Source organism: Zingiber officinale, chromosome 4A, assembly GCF_018446385.1.
Source record: "Zingiber officinale cultivar Zhangliang chromosome 4A, Zo_v1.1, whole genome shotgun sequence".
NCBI lineage: Eukaryota > Viridiplantae > Streptophyta > Magnoliopsida > Zingiberales > Zingiberaceae > Zingiber > Zingiber officinale.
This window is the reverse complement of record NC_055992.1, coordinates 41,517,997-41,541,336: the sequence shown is the minus strand read 5'-3', so window position 1 is coordinate 41,541,336 and position 23,340 is coordinate 41,517,997. Positions and strand designations below refer to the sequence as shown.

General features: G+C 37.4%; 1 protein-coding gene across 1 annotated transcript; it reads right to left on the bottom strand.

Moving 5' to 3' along the window:
• Positions 1–1,413: 1,413 nt before the first annotated feature.
• On the bottom strand, positions 1,414–20,411 carry LOC121972369 (U-box domain-containing protein 51-like). Its single transcript, XM_042524050.1, has 12 exons — positions 20,230–20,411; positions 7,040–7,127; positions 4,475–4,604; positions 4,292–4,371; positions 4,079–4,197; positions 3,777–3,988; positions 3,578–3,668; positions 3,353–3,503; positions 3,175–3,276; positions 2,780–3,103; positions 1,647–2,399; positions 1,414–1,542 (listed from the first exon to the last, which is right to left on the bottom strand). Exons 1-12 carry the CDS (start codon positions 20,409–20,411, stop codon positions 1,495–1,497), a joined length of 2,280 nt encoding a protein of 759 aa, XP_042379984.1. The 3' UTR covers positions 1,414–1,494.
• Between the last annotated feature and the right edge of the window lie 2,929 nt (positions 20,412–23,340).

The window sequence follows — 23,340 nt, the reverse complement described above, 5'->3', positions numbered from 1 at the left end:
CCCAAGGATTCAAAAAGGTTATGAATCGGTTGAGACAATGTATTCAAGTTTAACTAATTGATTGGTCTAATCGATTTGGGTCTTTTTTGCGAGAGAATAAAAGGTGCAGGAATCGATTAGACAACTTTTTTCTCGCAAACAGAAGATTCAGAATCAATTAATTTCATTGATTAGAAGTTGGTAATAGATTAATATGACTCATCAATCAATTAGACATACGAAAAAAGTCATTCTATAGGTTTTGAATGGTTGATCTGACATGACAATCGATTAGGGATAATACCAATCAATTAAGAAGCATAAGTCAGCCCTAGAAAAGGGATTTTCATGAAGGTTTGAATTATAGAATGCTAACGACAGTTCTTACAAGTTGGGGAGAAAAGTGTTGTTGCATTTCCAACCACTAAGAGATATTTCGTAGCAATAAGAGATTATATAAGTAAGGTTATTTAGTTTAAACATTTTTTATTCTATTTGCTTGTATATTTTACATTTCTTGTTGTATTCTTATGCTTATGTTTATACGAGACTTCTCCGCCTCTAGAAAGTTTTCGAGAAGGAGTTATTCATAATAGAGTTGTGAGTGTGAGGAGGGAACATTTAGATTAGTCATACTAGGTAAAATTCAAATATTAGCATTGTGAAATTTTTTCACTTTGAGTTTTGTTTCAAATTAAGTTTGAAAAAGTGAAGCAAGCTATTCATCCTTCCATGTGTCCTAACATTATGATGGGGGAATATAACTATTTGTGTTTTGAAGATGTCATCTTTCTACACTAATATTTAAATGAGGTGAAATATCAAGTCTTCTTGATCACTTTAATGGAGCCAACTAGAAGTGGTTCAATACTATTGCAGCAATCACCTTGATATATATGTCTGTATTTTACTGTGGAGGTGATGAATTGGATAGTTGAGATGAACGATGTCATATTTTACTCTAACACTATTGTAGCATATATAAGTCTAGCTTGATGTGATTTTTAATTATGTTTGATAAATATTAATTAAATTAAGAAAGAATATTTTGATATAGCAGTGCTTGATATATATTAATTTTGATTAACTTAAAATAATTTTGTTGTACCAATTATGATGGTAACTATAATGGTATAATAGTATTAAAATAAGGGTGTAAAAAATATAAAGGATCCCGTTTTGATATTTAAAAAGGGATGTTTTTTCTGACAAAAATAAATATAAAGATATCCTTTTAATTTTTACCAAAAGACTTTGGATCGTACGCTTGAAGTTTTAACTCCAGAAAGGAAGATTATATTGCTTCACATCTTAACGTCTGTTTATCAAACACAATAATTATGATATATTTTTTTGTTTAGCATAAAAATTACCACTACTTACACTAGAAAAAAAAAAAAAATACTATTTACACTAGAAACATACTATTTATCTTTTCTCTGGATTTGTTTCCTTCATCATGGAAATTGCTCATCTTCTTCCAAGCGTCGACGCCAATCCACTTCAACATCTTGATCAGCTTTCAGAAACAGATTGCTCTGTTGCAGGTCCACTCAACGCATCCTGAAATACAATTACCAAGGAATTAATATTCTTGATCTCCTTCATGATCTTCGTATATATGATCAATCAGCACAGATGACAGAGGTGAGAAGGATTAAGCTTACTCTCTCAGAAAAATGGCTATAAGCGGACGACGCCGAGGCCCCGAAAATGGAGTCCTGCTGGATGCTGCCCTCTGCAAACTCTCTGAGTCTATTCAGCTCTGGCAGTATCACTTTTCCAAGGTCCGGCCTCTCCTTCCTCCTGAGTTCAGAGCACCTGAGCGCTAACTTGGCCAAGCTAAGAGCCTCCTCCACCGGCCAATCGGGCACCGACGGATCAAGCACTTGCTCGAACGTCCCCTTCTCGATGGCGCTCTCCACGCAGTGCGTCAACCCCATGGGAGCTTTCCCCGTGACCAGCTGAAGCAGAATGATCCCGATCGAGTAGACGTCGGACTTGGTGCCGAGCATGCCGCTCTGCTGGTACTCTGGGTCGATGTAACAGAAGGTTCCTGCCGTGGCCGTCATGCGGTACTGAGTGACGCTGTTGGCCACGGAGGGAGGGACCAAGCGGGCAAGCCCGACGTCGCTGATCTTGCTCACGAAGCTCCTGTCAAGGAGGATGTTTCCGGGCTTGAGGTCTCTGTGCACCAGCGGCTCCGGCTTGGTTTGATGCAGAAAGAGGAGGCCGGTGCCTATTTCTGCGGCGATCCGGAACCGGTGCTGCCACGGAATGGCCGGTGTGTTCCCTCGCCTGAGTAAGCGGTCCTCCAAGCTTCCATTGGCCATGTATTCGTATACGAGGCAGCCGTATTCTGGGCAAGCACCGACCAGTAGAACCATGTTTGGGTGCCGAATGCAGCACAATATGTCAAGCTATTTAGCCAAGTAGTACCAACGACAATTAGATTTACTATGTTAATGGAGTACGTTGATTGTTATTGGAGTACTTACTATAAAGCAAGTACTTGAAATATGAGAATAGTAAAGATAAACATGTTAAAGATGAAAATGATAAAAAAAAAAATAAGAACAATCTCTAATTAGGCGATGTGATGATTATACATGTTAACCGAGAATAAGAAAGATCAAAATGAAAATTTAATTATCCTTGGCATAATGATAAAATTGAAAAACAGTGTCTTATAAAATTGCGTATGATAAATTCAATAGGATCCGATCCTTCTTGGAAAACTCCACATTAGCAGAAGCTTGGTGATTGTTAATTGTTGTTGTATGATTTTGAAGAATGTTACCTCTTGATGAAACTGAGACATTCCTTGTGAACAATCTGGACGCAAAACCTTAATAGCAACAGGTGTATGATCCAAGAAGCATCTGTAAACAGGGCCGTAACCACCTTCCCCAATCTTCCTACTTTCTGCAAAATTTTCAGTGGCTTCTTCTATCTCCTCTATCGCGTACCTTCTATACCTGACATCTCTATGTGGCAGAGCAAATGAATGTTCCGATGCTTCACTTGTTTTGCTGTCGGCTGATGTAATAGCAGATTCTGCAGCCAGCCGAGCCTTTTCTAACTGTCTCTCTTCGTCTCTCTTCCAATGCTGGAGCACCATTGCCTAGAGCAAAATCAAATTAATTTTCGAGTACACTACACTTTTGGAAGAAACAGACAGAAAAATTAAATTACCTTTCGTGTTGCAGTAAGTGCGTCTTTGCGAGCAGTGTTATACTTGTCCTTGGTCTGCTTAAGTTCGAACTTCAGCATTCTTAACTCCTCTTCCACTTGATCCTGCAAGTCGCAAAGCCATGCACATGCCTTTTATCTATCTTGGATTTTGATCTCAGTAACCATATATTAGACTCACAATTGTCGAAGGTGATGAGCTTTCTTGAGACAGAAAAGAAGATCCACCCATTGATTTACTACTTACAGAAGACCCATCACTCTCTGCCATGATAATCTCTTCTTGAGATTTTGTTGTTGGAGCACGCTTTCCTCCTCTGTTGAAAGGTGTCCTGATTGAGTTTGAAGATCGACTTTTAGTCGTAATACATAAAAAATTATCTTAATTTTCTATAGAAATTCTTACTTGATCGAATCATTCTGTTTTTGTTGATTCCGTGGACTGACTGCAGCCTCACTTGTAACTGGAAAATGCAATATCTTCTTCAGTGATGGAACTAGCAAAAAAAAATTGCAGTGTACTAATGCCAGTCCCAGACAAGGGTCGAACATTGCAAAAACACAATAATTGTACCGTTGCATCAAGACTTAATAAAGGCACATACCTTTTATATCGTTCTTATTACTTTGGATCTGTATTGGATTAGGTTGGACGATTGGTTGGCCTTGGACTTGAGCCCTGAAAGGAGAGATGGCCGGCAGCAACCTAGTGGCGTTTCTCACGAAGGATACTTTCCCCTTTGCGATGACATAGACGGTGCAGAATTCAGGCACCCCTTTGTAGATTGAGGTACTAAGGTCTGTGCTTCTTAATGATCTGAGGAGAACATGAAAAACATGATTTTTTTTTTTCGATATCAAAGAATTGCCATGTCACAAAACTACTCAAGTGATCCAACATGATGACCTAAGAAATCCGCTTCTTGATGCACCGACCACTAGCTTCTCGACTCTTGCATTCGAAACAAATTCTATTATTGCTCGGGCAACATCAATGCCTTCGATTATGACATCCTTGCACTGTACCTGTCCAAGAATGCTCGAGTTGGATACATACATTTCAATCGACTTGTACTAACCATGGAAGTTGGTATCTGATGGACAAATTAAAGATACTTACATTTTTGCGCGTGCAGAAACATCGAAAAGGACTAATTATCTCCCTTGTGATACGGGCGACATAATTGGCATTATCTAATGCTACATTACATCAAAAAGAGAATAAATATGGAAGTTACGGTTAGTCCAACCATTGTTCATGCAAATTAAGTATAAGGTTGAAGAAACATATATATACACAAACATGAACTCTTGGTATTGACATGGACGAGTGTGAGGTTGTCTTTCGCGGTGATGATATTATCCAAAGCCCATTTGAAGGCACTTTGGCTATTTTTGTCTCTGTCGACGGCTATGGCTAGCAATGGAGATGCCTGAGTGTGTGACATAATGTTGTAATATTCTGCATATATATATTCAGGTAAGATCCTTAGCTTATAATCATTCTCATCGATCAACTCTATATATGTGATACAAGAATTGAGCATTGAGGGAGCTTAGTTACCACTTTAATTAGGTCTCTCTCCTTGATATCTTTGATGTTTTCTTTGCGAGATAGGAACAGTGTAGAGATGAAAAGTTGCAAGGTTTCTCTTCTTTGTTTCTTTTCAAACCTTTAAATTCTTTCGGCGTGTTGCCTTTTTTATCTTATGTGTGTGTTTAATATTAGACGGTCGAGTCGTTAGCCATGCAACTATAAAGAGTTGGAATGATCGAAGACAATATATTGTTATGGTTGTTTGACAAACATACAACATTCAAAATAAGATCAGTCGAAATTAAATTTGTTTAAGGAAGAATTCCTCATTGTGTATTTTTAACTTTGAATATAAGTTGGAGTTGAAAACTATTTTTAATTATCAATTGGTTGTTGATAGACAATATTGGTAAGCTTTCCGTCTAAGTATAGTTGGTTGAACTATTTACTTCAACTTTAATTTTGTTTCTTTTTTTTTTGTTTTTCTTACATTGTTTGTTTTTTTAAAAAATATTAATGCATGTACTATATTTCTTATCTTTTAATTTTGAACTACAGATCAGTAAATATTCATTTTTCCTATATTTCCTATGGTATATTCTAAATTTTATTTTTATTAGTTATTCATGGTTTCATTTTCTGATGTTGGTGACCTATTCTTGATAATACAAATATTTATGCCTTTGTAATTATATTAGAATTGTTGGATAAACTTGAGTAACAATGCCCAAATTATTTTGATGTATTTTTAAAAAAAGTTGAAGTTAGAGTTATCCTGTGTTTCTACTGCGCGCTTTAATTGTTCAAGAACTTAGCAAAGTTCACATGAAGATTAGAGAGCTCATAACTCGACAAGGTTGAGTTGTGTTAATATTTGACTTGACAGAGTCAAGTTGGAGGATTGAAACGAGGACCCTGAGGTGATTAGTAAAGGATGGTTGAAGCATCTAAGAGATTGGAAATTATTGAGGAGGACGAGCAGTATGAAAAAATTGCTAATTAATTAAGACCTAGAGGTTATGCTAACTATGAAAGATTACGAGTAATTTTAATCTTTAGAGCTCATGATTTTGGGAAGCATCCTCAAGACATGAGGCGCAAAACTATTTTGTCTACCTATTGGTTCGTAGAAAGTCTTTGACCAGGAGACAACAAATTTTGGATTATTATCTATAGTTAAACTTTATTTTGTATCTTTATCTAGCATGATGCGGTTAGACTCTTTAAGTGATTAATCATATATCTAACGATTAAATTTTAGCTATGATGTATTGTAGAGATTTTTCTTTAGCGAAATGATAACTCTAAGAACGTTGGTTGTTTGGATGGACTTCCACAAGTATTTATCAATTTATTCTGATAATTGATGGATGATGAAAAATTTTTATGATGCTGAATTGATCATCTCATTAGTTAGTTCAAAGAGTTAAAGATATAAATTATCAAAAAACAAAAAATTAGATATCTAAAAGTCAAATCCCAATTACTACGATGTATTGCATATAATTTTTTTATCCGGAATGACAACTAATAAGAGAGTTGTTGGCTACTCAGTGACTAGACTAGTCAAACAATTGACAGGGTTATATCTAATTGACGAGAGGCATTTTAAATAGAGTCGTCAGAGTTTGTTCTACATAAGAATTGGGAGTTGTTTGGCTTATGTGGGTGCACGAAACCTCTTGTGATATTGTTGTGATCAAGTGCTTGAATTAAACAACATCCAGGGTTTATGATTTAAAGTGAAGGTTTTCTTCGGCAAACTCATTGACATTATTCTCTTCTTTACTTATATTGCTATTTCATATTGGAAGAATACATACTTTTGAATCCGTCTCAAATTATTGGTATGTACGAGGCTTATTATTATTTTTTTAATTAAGGTATTTATTTTTTCGAATCCATTAATTTTAGAAATGACCAATTCAACTTTATAAAAATTTCTTATTGATCATAGGATAAATTCAAAAAGTACCAAATGGTCTGATAATCAGAGTCGGATTTTTTAGAACTAATCATGCAAGACAAATGCCATTGTTAAGAATTAATCTCAATTATATTGCTCCCGTTGATACCACTATTGCCTTACCATTTGCACGGTGCCTGGGGCTATGTACTAGGCTTATTCCACCTGCGAAAAAAGGTTATTCATCGCCTACTGAAATAATAGACCGTGGAATAGGAGGAGAACTTCAAACCACGTAAAATCTAATGGGTTGGTATTGCTTTCATTTTGTATTATTTTATACTACATTTTTACTGCATATGCAAGCTTAACTATTAGTTATGAATGCATGAAATAATATAATACGAAGAACATAAACAACTTACAGCGATTTGCAATGAATCCTGTTCTTCATGCTCGTCTCCGGAAGATTCGTGCTCGTCATCGGAAGAGCAATTATAGATACGAAAAGCTCTTCACAAATCCACAAACCAAATCCCAATATATTCTTGGATGTACCGTGTCATTGATACAAAATCAGGCTCCTTCACTCTTCACTTGCACGCTAGAATATATATAGATGAAGGCTACTCGTAGTAGTCGGTAGTGGGAAAAACAACGTGTGCAGTTGCAATGCAACTGCACACCGTCTACACGTCCTATGAATGCACCTCATGCACGTCCTGTGCACTCCTCACTTTTAACGTCTCCTACTCGTCAAGCCACAAAGACCAAATGAGAATCAAGTTACAAAGACTAAATAAGTCATATGGACTATATAAGAGTTTAGTCACAAATACCATATCAAAACATCCAATCCATATTTAGAGAAAATGATTCGTGCGACAATAAGCATACTAAGAGATAGGTGCTAAGAAGATTGTTACACCTTACATAATCACTCTCTAAGCGATCAATGCTAACAAAGTTATTACATTTTACTTAGTCACTATTTCAAATGAATCATGACATTCTTATAATGACACATAGACTCTCTCTTGGCGGTATATATCCATTATGTAGGAAACATCCAATCTCAAAGTAGCACACAACTATTATCTTGGAGATATCTATATCTTGTTATTTACCCAGATTAAATAATCTTCATTTACATCAATATGAACATCTTTTATCTCTCATAGTAACTATTATGTTAGTAGCATGTTCCATATTCAATATTCATAATCATTTTTATACATAATAGAAATGGATCGACCAGTGAATAACATCAAAAAATATAAATCTATTTAATCTTTCTTTTTAGCTAGAATCCATTCATTCTAAGCAGTCGCTTTCCTAGTTATATTTCATAGACCGAATCATCCATAACCATAGGATATATGCTAAAGTAGCAGACACTGATTAAAACTTCAAGTAAATAATTAAATAGTCACTTAGGGCAAAAACTGAGATTAACTTATAATCTCACAGGTCTCATATAGTAGAGAAATAGGGATCCATTCTCCTACTACCCTTATTATCGCAATAACACATGTAGTATGAATCACATGCTACGATGCTATTCTCTTTACTAAAAAGAGCGCATGTTTTCCTCAAATTTAACATCGTACAAATTTTGATCTAGACATATCTAATGTCTAATCCTGAATTCAACATATGAATTTCAATCTAGCCTTCAACAAGTTCAGTAAATAGTAAGCTCATTTACTTAAATCATTATTAACACATAAATAATTTCATCTTGACACAATTATCAAGGTGACCTTAACTTATGAATCTGTATTTGTTCACAACTACGTAAGTTGTCCCATAAGTAACTGTCTTACCTCTATTTGTACCTAACAAACAGAGATGATTGTCCATGTGAGTGGACTAATCTCAACCTGCCAACATGCTCACCGAAATCTTATATGAATATAATAAAATCATATACACTAAATAAATTATGGCAAATCACATAATTAAGTCACAATATCTTATTATTATTATAATATTGTTACATTCTACCAAGTCCCAAAGACTTTACATGTTTTTTAAATGACTCTCTAGTCATTGGCTTAGTAAAAGGATCTACAAGCATAGTACGTGTAGGGACATACTAAAAAATTACCTTTCTTTTAGCCACAATATCCCTTACAAAGTTATATTTTATAACTATATGTTTGTCTTTGTTGTGATATTTAGGATCATTGGAAAAAACTATTACAACTTGACTGTCACAATAGATAGTTATTGGACTCCCACTGTCCTCAATAATCTTCAGATGCTTCAGGAACCTTCTCAATCAGACTTCTTCTTTCACAGCCGTTGAACATGCCACATATTCAGCTTCCATAGTTGATAAGGTTACACAAGTCTATTTCTTACTATTCCATGAGATGACGCCACCATTTAACAAGAATGCATAGCCTGATATGGATTTTCTATTATCCAGGTCCCAACCCAATTTTATCTGAATAACTTTTCAGACTCATATCTGATCCTTGAAAATATAGACAATAATCTGTTATCACCTTTAGATATCTAAATATCTTTTTAATGTCTTCTAGTGTCTCGGTCCTGAGTTTGACTGGAAGCGACTGATTAAGCCAACAACATAGCTGATATTGGGACGTATACTCAACATAGTATATATCAAACTATCAATAACAATGGCATATGATTTTTTATTCATCTTAGCTATTTCCTCTAGAGTTTTGGGACACATACTCTTTCTCAAAATAGTTCCTTTCACAATAGGTATATGTTCTACGTTGTAATTAGACATGTGGAAATGATGTAACATCTTATTTACGTAAGACTCTTGTGACAGACCCAAAAGTTTTTTAGCATGATCTCTAATGATCTTCACTCCTAAGATGTACTCAGCTTCTCCCATATTCATTGTATCAAATTATGATGACAATCACTTTTTGACTTCATTCACATATCCTATGTCATTTCGGCTATCAGCATATCATCAACATATAATGATAAAATGACATATTTTCCTTTTTTTCTTTTCAAGAAAACACAATGATCCTCATTGATCATCTCGAAACCAAAAGATAAAACGACTTCATTAAATCTTATATTCCATTGTCTTGACGCTTGATTTACCTAATATATAGAATTTTTAAGTCTACTTTCTCCTCTTGGCCTTTAACAATAAAACCTTCTGGCTAGATCATATAGATTTCCTCGTTAAGATCACCATTAAGGAAAGCGATTTTTATATCCATTTGATGTAATTGCAAGTCATAATGTGCCACATAGACCAAAATAACTCGTATTGATAGAAATTTTACTATAGGAGAAAATGTCTCTTCAAAGTCAATACCCTCTATTTGGGTATATCCTTTTGCAACCAAACGAGTTTTGTATCTGTTAATCGATCCATCAACTTTACTCTTTATCTTGAGAATCTACTTATTACCAATAGCCTTTCAGCCCGGAGAAAGATCAACTAAGTCCCAAACATGATTCTGATTCATAGACTCCATCTCTTCAACTATTGTAGCTTTTCATTTTTCTCTAACTCTACATCCCAATGCTTCCTCAATAGATTGAGGTTCATCATTGTCAACTGTGAGTATCATCAATGCCTCATTTTTAATATCAAACTTCTTCTTAGATTTGATTTTATGAACACTACTTTGTAAGTTGGCCTGTTAAGAAGTCAACTTATGACTTAGCATTTCACTCACACTCGGTTGATTAGACTCAAGCATTCCTTTTTACACCTCTTGTTGATAATATCTTATCCTTCTCAAATAGAGGAATACTTTTATCAACATCACTTTTGGTTGGAAACTCTGTTTCAAGAAAAGTTGCATCTCTCGAATCTATTTCAAAGATGGTTCCATCTAGGGTCTTATCTATGAAAACATAACCTTTGGAAGTCTCATGATATCTGATAAAGATACATTTCTTACCCCTAGGTGTCAATTTTTCATAATTGTGAGAACTATCATGAACATAAGCAGCTGACCCTCAAGGTCTCAGATTACTTAAATCTAATTTTCTGTCTTTCCAATGTTCATATGGGTAGATAGAACTAACTTTAAAGGCACTTTGTTGAGTATATATGTAACGCCCCGCCTCCTACTGAATAAGCTGTGAGGTCGGGGGTTACTTACATTTGCTAAGCTATTTTGTGCGGAAAGCTGAACTAATTAAAAAAATTTTGCTAATTGCTATAAAATCTAGAATTTAATGTTCACACTACATTTTTCACTTTCATTGTTGTACATATGCTAAAGGGTGGAATTTGAACTTTTCATGCAATATTATACCATAGGACTCATGCTAAGCTATTTAATACAAGTCTCTAGGAAATTGAATATGCTTTGGTAATTTCTAAGAATATGAGTGGAACCATGGCTTTGCATCATCTTCATGCTAAAACTAGGCATTTAGGCAAGCTAAACATGCCACTAAAACTACCCCAATAACCCATATGATTAAGGAGCTGAAATCAGGTGTTTCCAACCGAAATCAGACTTCCTAATCGATTGGAATTGGGATTCAATCGATTGGAGCCATCTCAATCGATCCACGGATCGATTCAACGTGCTTCTGTGCACGGAGATCCCTTCTGAATCGATCGGCTGATCGATCCAGCCTGGGCCAATCGATCGGCTGATCGATTCAGCAACTCTCTGTTCGCGGGAATTACTTCCGGATCGATCGGCTGATCAATTCATGGCGAATTGATCAGCTGATCGATTCATCAACTCTCTGTACGCGGCAAATCACTTCCCCAATCGATCGGATAATCGATTGGGGACCCTCCAATCGATCAGCTGATCGATTAGAGCTCTGATTTCTACTGCATTTCAGTAATTTCGTGTACAACATGAATGTATCAACCAATAAACATTGGAATAATTCTAAGCATGTCATTATTCATAGTTTACTGACTAACATCAAGGTAACTAGAAGTCTAGGCATAGCATAGTGCATACTTTCACAATTCATAACATTTAAACATTCAAAAGGTGCAGAAAAAAAATAAAATATAAGGAGTTCTAATCCCTTAAACTTGCTAGTCCCCAAGGGTCTTTATTCCAAGTTCCTTCTCACACACATCTTGACGCATTGCCCTCCAGCCTCCGCTAGTCCATCTTCCCTTTACCTTTATCTGCAGTACAAGGAAAAAGGAAACTATAAGCTTGGGAGCTTAGTAAGAACCATCTACCTCACAAAACATGCATTCGATGAAATCATGCTTTTAAATGATGCTCTTTGAAACACATGCTTGTACTCATGCTGAGAACTGCTAAAACATGGCATACTGAAATATGAGTCATGGCAATCAAATACTAATCATAGAACTATCTTGTTATATCAATAAGAAGAACTGAACTGATATATAAGCTGAGTTAAACTGATGCTAGACTTAATGCTGAATCTGAACTACATTCACATAGCTAATTTGTGATGTTTGAAAACTATTTTCATAATAGATAAAAATAATAATCATGCTGCTGATGGGCCCGGCAACTGTACTTGCTATGCGCGCATCCCTAACTAAACCCGAGGTACCTAGTCCCGAATCTAGTAGGGTTTACTAGGTTATCTAAACCTAGGGACGACTATGGGAGCCCAACCCAAGGACAACTAAGAGTCCGGCATAGTTCCACTGATAAAGTAAAATACTGATTCATAAGCTAATTTATCTTATCTTGCTCTTACTAGGTTATCTGAACATAGAGCTAGGTTATCTGAACCTAGAGGCGACTATGGGAGCCCACCTATTAGACCGTAGTCCCATATAAACTGAAGCAAGATTAAGCATGCTATTTAAAATGCATCTATGACATTTAACTGAGCTATTAAAATGCCTACGGTAGCATTTAATTGTACTAGTCATTTTATCGAACACTTGATGTGCTCTAACTCTCCTCAACTTAATAATCATGCATATGGCTGAATTAAAAGCATATAAACGTATGATTAACTACTTATACTGTAGGTGAGGGGTTACTTACTTCCTGCGCTAGGTTTCTTTCAATTTTGATCGCTAGGTTTTCCAGAGAAAAAGATCTCTTCGGCGATCTTCTTACGTCTACACGTTCTTCTCACGGCGAAGAGCGTCCTCGTATCGGAGTCGTCGCCGAGAGGTGCTCCTACGACTCTAGGGGTGGAACCCTAGGTCTCTTGGGGCTTGGTGTGCTGAGAGGGTGAGGAAGAGGGAGGGGCGGCGGGTGAGGGTGAGGGAGAAGAGAAGTTGTCGATCCTAAAGAAAATAATAAACCCTCACTTAAATTCCCTATTTATATTAAGTGATTAATATAACCCAACTAAATCATAAATATAATTTCTCTCCTCTTCTTTCAGCAAACCCCTGGTGGGGCCACCTGGTTACTAGAGTCATGCTATAAGTTGTAGGGTCTAATAGGTCGCGGGATCAGTTCCTGCTTAGGCTATTTTACGTTTTTATTTAATTTTGCTACTTCTGCTACTCCAAAAATTTCATAAAAATATTCTAAAATTCCAGAAAAATAATAGAATATTTTTAAAATTTATTTGAGAATTTTCGGGCGTTACAATCCCCCATGCCTTATAAAAAGTTCGTCCTCGAACTTAAAATAACTCTGGGTACTTCTGTCTCATACTAGCTTCTGTCTCCCAAGTTGCCTCTTCTGCAGTGTGATCTTGCCAAATGACTTTTACTAATGGTACCTCCTTGTTTCGTAATTTCTTAACTGCTCGGTCTATTATCTGAATAGGTCGACTGTCATAGCTGAGGTCTTCGCGGACTTGTACCGACTAGGCCTCAATCACTTGGGTGACATCTGGGATATGCTTCTTCAGCATAGAGACATGAAATACGTTATGAATAGCTGACATCTCCTGGGGTAGCTCTAGCTCATATGCTACCTTGCCAACTCTTCTGGTGATAAGGTATGGTCCCACATATCTGGGACTTAATTTGCCCTTCTTCCCAAAACGCATTACTCCATTCATGGGAGCCACTCGGAGGAATACTGTATCCCCCACTGAAAACTCTAAGGGTCGGTGTCGTGTATCAGCATAACTTTTTTGGCAGCTCTGAGTTGTCTCTATCCTCTAGCGGATCTGCTGTATAGCTGCTGTGGTATTTGCTACTAGATCTATCTGAAGTTCTAGTTCTTTTTGTTCACCACTTTCATACCAGCAGATTGGAGATCTACACCTCCGCCCGTAGAGAGCCTCGTAGGGTGTCATACCGATAGTGGCCTGATAGCTATTGTTGTATGCAAATTCTGCTAAACATAAATATTTACACCAACTTCCCTTGAAGACTAGGGCACACGCTCGGAGCATATCTTCGAGTACCTGATTTACTCGCTCCGTCTGACCATCTGTCTGAGGATGGAAAGCTGTGTTAAACTTTAACCTGGTGCCCAATGTTGACTGTACACACTCCCAGAAGTGTGGCGTGAATCTACTATCTCTGTCTGAAATGATGGTCCGTGGAACTCCATGCAGTCTGACAATCTCCTTAAGATACAACTGAGCTAACTGCTCCATGGAGTAGGATATCCTAATAGCTAAGAAGTGGGCTGATTTAGTCAATCTGTCGACTATTACCCAGACGACATCCAAACCATTCGTGGTTCTGCGTAGTCCCACTATGAAATCCATGGAAATACCCTCCCACTTCCATTCTGGAATCTGAATAGGTTACAGAACTCCTCCTGGTCTCTGGTGTTCTGCCTTGACCCTCTGACAGGTCAGACAGGTACTGACATATCTAGCGATGTCTCTTTTCATCCCAGGCCACCAAAAACGTCTCTTTAGGTCTTGGTACATCTTGGTGGAACCAGGATGCATCGCATAGGGAGTCCTGTGAGCCTCGTCTAGGATCTTCCTCCGTAGTTCCTCCTGATTCGGAACGCATAATCTGTCACCAAAATACAATACCCCACTATCAGATACTCTGAACTCTTTACTTTCTGATTCTGCTAACCCTTGCTTGATTTTCTAAATTTCAGGGTCCTGATCCTGAGCTATCTGGATGTCACCAAGTAGGGTAGATACTAATGTCATAGTAAAGAGCTGTCCAACTATAAGTTCGAGACTGAAATCCGTAATCTCCTTTCATAGGGGTGATGACATGGCTGCTAGGGATAGTAAGGTGGCACTGGACTTCCTGCTAAGTGCGTCTACCACCTTATTGGCTTTTCCTGGGTGGTAGAGGATACCTATGTCATAGTCTTTGACCAGCTCGAGCCATCTGTGCTGTCACATATTCAGATCCTTTTGGGTGAAGAAGTACTTCAGACTCTGATGATCTGTATACACTCTACACTGAACTCTGTACAAGTAATGTCTCCAAATTTTGAGGGCGAAGACAACTGCTACAAGCTCAAGGTCATGAGTAGGGTAGTTCCTCTCATAGTCCTTGAGTTGTCTGGAGGTATAGGCGATCACCTTGCCGTTTTACATCAGTACTGCTCCTAGTCCCAATTTAGAGGCATCACTGTAAATATCAAAGCTATCTGTGTTTTCTGGCAGAGTCAAAATGGGAGCACTGGTCAATCTTCTTTTTAGCTCGATGAAGCTGTTCTCACAATCCTCTGTGCACTAAAATTTTCTATTCTTCCTGGTGAGAGCTGTCAGTGGGGAGCCTATCCTGGAGAAATCCTCTACAAATTTTCTGTAATAGTCTGCTAATCTTAGAAAGCTTCTGATTTCACTGGCGTTCTTAGGTCTTTTCTAGTTACTCACAGCCTCTATCTTACTGGGATCTACCATGATACCATCTCTGGAGATGATGTGACCAAGGAAGGATACCTGATCGAGCCAGAATTCACATTTCGTGAACTTGGCGTATAGCTGGTTCTGCTGAAGGGTCTGCAGGACTATCTTCAGGTGCTCTACGTGTTCTTCCTGAGTTCCAGAATAGATAAGAATGTCGTTGATGAACACGATAACAAACTGATCTAAGTATTCTCTGAATACTCTGTTCATGAGGTCCATGAAAGTAGCTGGAGCATTCGTCACGCCAAAGGGCATGATTACAAACTCATAATGTCCGTATCTAGTCCTGAAAGTTGTCTTGGGTATATCACCTTCTTTAACTCTCACCTGGTGATATCCCGATCTGAGGTCTATTTTAGAGAACACTGCTGCTCCCTTTAGCTGATCAAACAGGTCATCTATCCTGGGAAGAGGATACCTGTTCTTAATCGTGACCTGGTTTAGTGCCCGGTAGTTTATACACAGGCGCATGCTCCCATCCTTCTTCTTCACGAACAATACAGGAGCTCCCCATGGTAAGTGACTAGGGCGTATGAAGCCCTTGTCGAGTAGCTCCTGTAGTTGCTCCTGAAGTTCCTTCAGTTCCGCTAGGGCCATGCGGTAGGGTGCTTTGGAGATGGGATTTGTACCGGGGATGAGTTCTATCTCAAATTCAATCTCTCTGTCTGGTGCTAGGCCCGGTAACTCCTCAGGGAAGACTGCTGGGTAGTCACATACAACTCGGACCTCTTCTAGCTTCTGGTTCTCGTCCTGACTGGTACTGACTACATGTGCTAGGAATCCTGTACATCCTGAATCCAGTAGTTTCTGTGCTTTCAGAGCTGAGAGAAACTTCTTGGCCTTTCTCTTTGGTTCCCCGATGTACCCAAACTGCACTCCTGCTTCAGGTTGGAATACAACTTTCCGTTTACGGCACTCTATGGAGGCACTGTACTTGATCAGAAAGTTCATTCCCAAGATGACATCATAGTCAGCCATATCTAGCACTATAAGATCACTAAAGAGTTCTATGTCCGCTATAATGACTGGCACTGCTCGAAGCCAGTGCGTGGATGCCATGATTTCTCCTGAAGGTAGTGTTGTCATAAACTGACCACTGAGTATCTCTGGAGATATTGCCAACTTTTCGGTGAATGTCCTGGATATATAAAAATGGGTTGCCCCAGTATCGAATAAGATAATTGCATTTTGCTATAAAATACTAATCTGACCTGTAACAACTGTCGAGGTATTCGCTACGTCCTCTCTGGTGAGTGAGTAGATTCTCGCGTTCGTCGTGGCTGAGGGGGCTTCTAGTCTGCCCTGGCTGATGTGTGGACCATTTAAAGCAGCTTGCATCTGGTGCAACTGTGCTGGCTTGCCTCCATACTGAATCGGCTGTGGTGAGGGAAAGCTGGCCTTGTTCGGGCATTGTTTAGCCATATGCCCTTCCTGGCCACATTCGAAGCATCCTCATGTGCCCTTGGGACAAACTCCTGGGTGGAATTTTCCACAAGTGGAACACTTGGGATAGCTAGGCTGTTTACTAGCTGGTCCTCCTTTTGGGTAACTCCCTGGTTTACGTTTGTTACTAGAGTTCCCCTTCCAGTTAGAGCAGTGGCCCTGGTGTTTCTGAGTACCTGAGCCTCCTTGGCCTTTGGACTCTGAGAAGGCTTGCTTCTGCTGCTTGATGTTGTTCTGGTAATACTCGGTGATTAAAGCACTACTTACCAGTTCTTCAGTTGTAATGCCCGAAAATTCTCAAAGTAATTTTAGAAATATTATATGATTTTTCTTGAATTTTAGAATATTTTTATGGAATTTTTGGAGTAGCGGAAGTAGCAAAAATAAATAAGGACGTAAAATAGCCTAAGCGAGAATTGAACCCGAGACCTATGAGACTCTATGTCTTATAGACAACTCTAGTAACCAGGAGGCCCCAGCAGGGGTGTACTATTTCAATTCTTTTCAGTATTAAAAGACAATACATTTTTTTATTACAGGGCAAAGTCTACATATGCAAGACTGAAGTTATATTTGGGAGATACCATGTCATCCCTACAGACATCTTTTGAAAAAAATACATAAGATGTTGAGGATTTAGTTCGGGGATATTAAGAAGTAGTTCAAAAAATCCCTCAACATTCCATGCCATCAACATTTACATGATGACATTTTTAGTCAAATAAGGTGTCGAATTTCATTAGAGGCAATGGAGTTGATTTCTGGTCAGCTAAAATGTATTGAGGAAGCATCTCACTAGCTAGCCGGCAGATGCAACTGTTTTATCAAAATTGTATACGGATTGTCATGCGAGCATGATCTTGCACATTACCGTTACTTTTCCATTCCAATTCCGCTTCAGAGTATCAACGCTCATTGGAGGAGATTGTCGATGCACATACATAAGTTTAATGATGAGGGAGCAGAACCTAACAGGACATCCCACGTTGTTGAGATATTAGATGGGATGGATCCACATATGCGAGAGCATATGATAGACAAGTTTGTTGATATGATAGATCCATCTCAAAGTACAGTGCGAGCCCCTTCATACAACACAGAACATAGAGGTCGACCTACGGGTAGAGATGAGCAAAGTGGGTGTCACATATCTTCTTTCGGAGATACATCCACTTCAGGATCTAGGGTCTCTCAACCGACTGCAACATCTCAAGGGAGAGGAAGACGTGGAAGAGGGTCGAAGGTTCGCAATACTAAAACAACCCATGATCACTCTCCAGTTCCACCCATCCATGATACTTATATTGAGAAATTAGATGTGCCTCTGCAGCGTTATATTTCTCACACTATTGATGTTTAACCTGATGGTAATTATGGATTCAGGACAATAGCTGCACTAATTGGGTATGGTGAAGAAGGTTGGTTTCAAGTACGATTTGAGCTTATAGAAGAGATTCAACAAAATAAGGATCTATATGATCAACTTTATCCAGATCCAAATTTGGTAACCAATCTATTATTCTCATTGAATTGATTCGAGCCATGGGCACCAGAAATGTCTTGGATGGACGTTATACCTTTGGGAATTGTCATCGCATCAAGGTACAATCTTGTACTTCATACATTTGGTGAGAATGTTGGGAGTTGTTTTACTCACTTGCCATTAAGAACTCCTCCAGTTCCAAACCAAGAGCGTCGAGAAATAGCAATTGCTCATGTTGGCAATCACTTCGTACAAGTTTTCTTACGTCCTCGTTATCCTGTACCACCCATTCCAACTTGGTGGTGGCAACATTCATCGTATGAAGCTAAAGGATGGGTCACTCGTTATAGGACACATGTTCATTTGTGGTATGAAGTAATAGGTGCACCACCACCAAACGCGTCGGGAGCAGAATTTAGAGGCAATATTGATTAAGATTTCTATTTTTATATATTTTCATGTTTTTTTTTATTATTACATGTACTCTTCATTTAAAAAAATATGTTTGTTCCTAAGTTATGAATGTGTTCACTATTAATTGTTAGTATTTTTGTTAGTTTTAAATATAAACTAAAAATAAACAAATGATTATAAATATATAAAAAAATTATTCAAAAATATAAAACTGATTAACAAAACAATTGATAAAAAAACAAAGCTTAAAAGAAAATAAATTGAAAAAAATACAAGTATTATGAAAAAAATAATAAATTAAATTAATTAAAAAATAAAAACTAAATAAAAATTATATAAAATTGAAAAAATATAGCATTGATAAAAAATAATAAATTAAATTAATTATAAAATTTAAAATATACAAGTATGAGAATTATTTTTAAATAAAATTAAAACTAAATGGAAATTAAATGAAATTTAAAAAGCAAAAAAGAAGAGGAGGGTACATGCGTCATTTGACAGAGAGAGAGAAGGGGGGGTGAGTAGGTCTCTTGTGAGAGAGACTTGTAAAAGAAGCACAAAAGTGATAGTTTGGCCGATGTAGATGGTAGTAAAGATTGAAGAACAAAAAGGACAAGAGAGTGAAATGAGACAAATAACTGAAGAATTGAATTACCTTGGAAATTGAAATGAAACATTGAAGTAAGTTTTCTAAAAGACTCAAGAGTACATTGGCAAAGGGAAAATTTGAGAAAATAGTAATTTTGTTTCATATGATCTTCGAAAGATTATGTTCAAAATAAAATAATTTGACTTATTAAAGTCGGATAACAACATCATACTGATGAAGAAGTAACTTGGGAGCTTGAAAAGATTGAAGCTCGATATCCTCACTTATTTACTTAAGGGTGCGTATAATCTATTTAGTGCTTGAACTGATTTAAACATGCTTTTGTTTTACTTATCGCACTTAAGTAGGAAATATAAGAATCAAATTTTTATTAGTAGGGGAGAATGTTAGATACGGTAACCAAATGATAATAAAATAATATGATTAATTAAGAAATTACCTTATAGAATTTATTGAGAATTTTTATAATTTTTTCAGATTTTATAAGTCTTTTTATACTTTATGGGGATAAACGGGATAATGGAAGGTCTATTTTAGATACCCTAATTAAACAATAAAATATTTAATTTTTGAAATTTAAATTATATAACACCTATATATAAATAAATTCTCATTTCCTATTCCTATTCATCCCATGCCCTAACTCTCACTGTTGCCCTCACTCTCTCCTTGCGCCACCGATTGTTGATCACCAACTCGCTAACCCCAATGCCGTCATCCACGATGGGTTGGTCATCACCAATACAGTCTCCCTGTAGTCTCTATCACAAGCAGTGGCAGTCGACTACTTCCCGGAGTTTCTCACAGCCGCCATCCTCCCTAGCGACATCGTTCACACCACTGTCGGCATTCCAACCACCACCGCCATTCTACCAGATGCTAGCAACTCAGTGGCCAACATCATATCCAAGCCAACAACAGTCTTGTGCTACCTTCTCGGGCCATTGCCACTTGGGTTTGCTTTAGCCATAAGGAAGACACGGATGGCCACCCTACAACCAACTTTCTCTGACCTTCCCTGTTGTCGCCCACTTAACCCATGACCAGCCGCCTCCTTGGTATCGGCTACGAGCAGCAGCTTCTCGATGCTTGCCTGCCCGTGAGCATGAGCCATCAACCGCTGTCACCGTCTCTCTGTCACCTACTGTCGTTGTCGAAGAGGAAGGGAATTAGGTAACGATCATTCATTAACTTCAATAGTGATTTGGATTTGGATTACTTGCTTTGAAGATACTGATTAATTGGTTAACCAATACTTAAAAATTTATATTTTTATTTATATTAATTGATTAGTAGGTTTCTAATTAGTTGATTAACTGCTAATTATAATATATTAGTTGACTGATTAAATAATGGTTGATTGAGGATTATTGAATGAAATAGTGATACAACTAATTAAGCTTGGATTTAATTAAACTAAGGGATGATTAATTTAGTTGTGAATTAATATGATAGGTAATTGAATTACAGAGTGGTTTGATTAAATACTAGATTGGTTAATAAATTCATGTATTTGGAGAAATATTAATGTGGATTAATTAAAGAGTAATTGATAGATGAATTAATGGATGGAGAAATTCATCAGTTGGTTAAAGATCAATAAAAGATCTGATCTATTTTATAGGATGGAATAATTGGCTTTACATAATCAGATTAGGATTAGGTTTAACTATTTGGTTTACGGTAAAATTTAGCTATACTATGTATTCTATATTACAGGATACTGATTTGAGATACGTCCCAACGGAGAGATAGTTTAGGATGACTTATATTTGAGGCGGGTACTTCTTACCTTGTTTCTTTAGTGCTTTGTCTTTAGTGTGTGATTATTTATTATTCTATGTTGACTAGGTAGCAATTACTTGCTTATCTTAGATCCACTCTATGTTGTTCTAATGATTGATCTTTGTTGCTTGTCCTTATTTGTTTGTCGATATTGACATCTATGTAGTCTCATTATTTTCAAGCTCTGATTGGTTATATATGTAGGATTTACCAAACCATAGTGTAGTTATAGACTTATGCTCTTGCATTTATATCATAGTGTAGTTATGTACTTATGCTTGTGCATATAGGTTAGCAATGTCATGGGTAGTATAGTTGTATACTTATATGAGTGCATATATGTTAGCGAGACTATACTTGTTTATATGACATAGATATCTTACCCTAACTGAGTGATAGGAGTATCCCACTAGGTAATTTTCTTCATACTAACATCTAGGACTACTTGATTTGGATTCTATTATTTTATTATATGTTTACCATGGAGTTAGTTGAGATATTATGACTAAACGACTAGTATTCTCTTGATGAGATTAGTTGACTAGTATTTTATGGATGTGATTGCTTATTATCTATCTATGCATTAGTAAGATTATACTGTACTGTAGGATATCGAGTATCCTACTAGACCTTTACTTGTTATGTAGGCTCATGTTTATACATTAGTAAGATTATACCGTAGTGTAGGATATCGAGTATCCTACTAGATCCTTGATTGTTATTTAGGCTTATGCATGTACGCTAGTGAGGTTAGACCATAGGGTAGCTTAAAGAGCATTATCCTTGAATAAATTGTTATTGTTTATTTTTGTCATTATGGCTTGGTATATATATATACCCTATCCGTCCATGCGACCATTCATGGCAGAGTGTTCTCCCATAGATAGTAGTTATATATGCATCTGGTCTATCCACGGGGCCATCTGTGGTACAGTGTTCTCCCGCAGATAGTGAATGTTTACATACTTTGACTACACATGGGGCCATCCGTAGTAGAGCATTCTCCGGTAGTCAGTAGCTGAGGTGCTAGATAGCTACCTCATCTTGTCCGCCCATGGGACCATCCATGGCAAAGCGTTCTCCTACGAACAATGACTATTTCTATACCTTGACTGCCCACGAGACTCATTCGTGATAGCATGTTATTGTTATGTACTTGATATATGCTAGTTGTGTACTTGTTTGTGCATGATTTGCATATTCTCCTGATTTATTCATCTTACCTGGTTGAGCAGGTTAGTTGATGATTATGTAGTTGTTTATGTTTCGTTAGTGATTGCTTATATTGACTCTCTTACTTTTATAGTAAGTATTTCACCTGAGACTGCATCCTTGGATCTCCTTATATATAGTATCATGCAATCTCTTTTTATACTCGTTGAGTATTTTATATTCACTACCTCTTGCTTTCCCTTTATTTCCAGGTTATCAAGTAGAGGATGTGTTGTGCTGCTCAGAAGTCCTGACTGTCTGCCCCACATCACACTCGAGATAGTGTTTTCCACGTTATGTCTTGTAGCTTTGTATTTTCATTTTGATTTTGTTCATGAATTTTAGTCTTGTGGTGTATTTGTATTTGTTGTATTAAGTTGTGCTGGCACACAGTTACTTTTAGTTTTCATGTTGTGAGTGGATTGTGCAAATCCCTCTATCTTCCGATGTGTTTGCTTCTAGTTATGTGGATTGTAATTATTATACTTGTACAACCTTGTAGAAATGTATCCAAGTTTCCTATGTTGTCATAAGGGGGAAAATGTTGTTTGTTTATCAAGTAGGCATACCTCCGTGGTATGACATCGTGTGTTGGTGTCGGTCTACTCGTAACAGTATGATGTAATAGAGTAGTAGCATGGTAGCAGCACAATAGCTTTGCTCGTAGTCGGAGCAACCGAATGATCGAGTAAGTGTATAGAAGATTGATTATTAAGCTTATGCTCGAAGCCCCCTTTTAAACGAGATTAGATCTCCTGATCCACAAAAAAATAGATCATGGGATGGACCACTCGTAATTACGACCAGATTGTGGCCATGATCCAACCGTAATTAGTTGTGATCCCTTCCTGGGTTCATCGTCCCTACCATGTTATAGTTTGGGTCGGAGCGAGCAGCCAGAGACTACCTGAAGGCCGCCCCTCGCTCAGCGCCCGGCAACCTGGCTACTTGCCCACTTCCGGCGTCCTCCGAGAGGACTTCAGCCGCCCACTCAGATCCAAACTATAACCTGGTGGGGACGGTGAACCCAGGAAGGAATCACAACC

Coding starts and splice junctions, on each gene's coding strand:
- LOC121972369 (XM_042524050.1), bottom strand. CDS start 20,411: ATGGCTCATGCTCACGGGCAGGCAAGCATCGAGAAGCTGCTGCTCGTA. Junction 3,989..4,078: donor TCAAGAAGCGGATTTCTTAG/GTCATCATGTTG, acceptor TGTTCTCCTCAG/ATCATTAAGAAGCACAGACC. Junction 1,543..1,646: donor ATAGCCATTTTTCTGAGAGA/GTAAGCTTAATC, acceptor ATTGTATTTCAG/GATGCGTTGAGTGGACCTGC.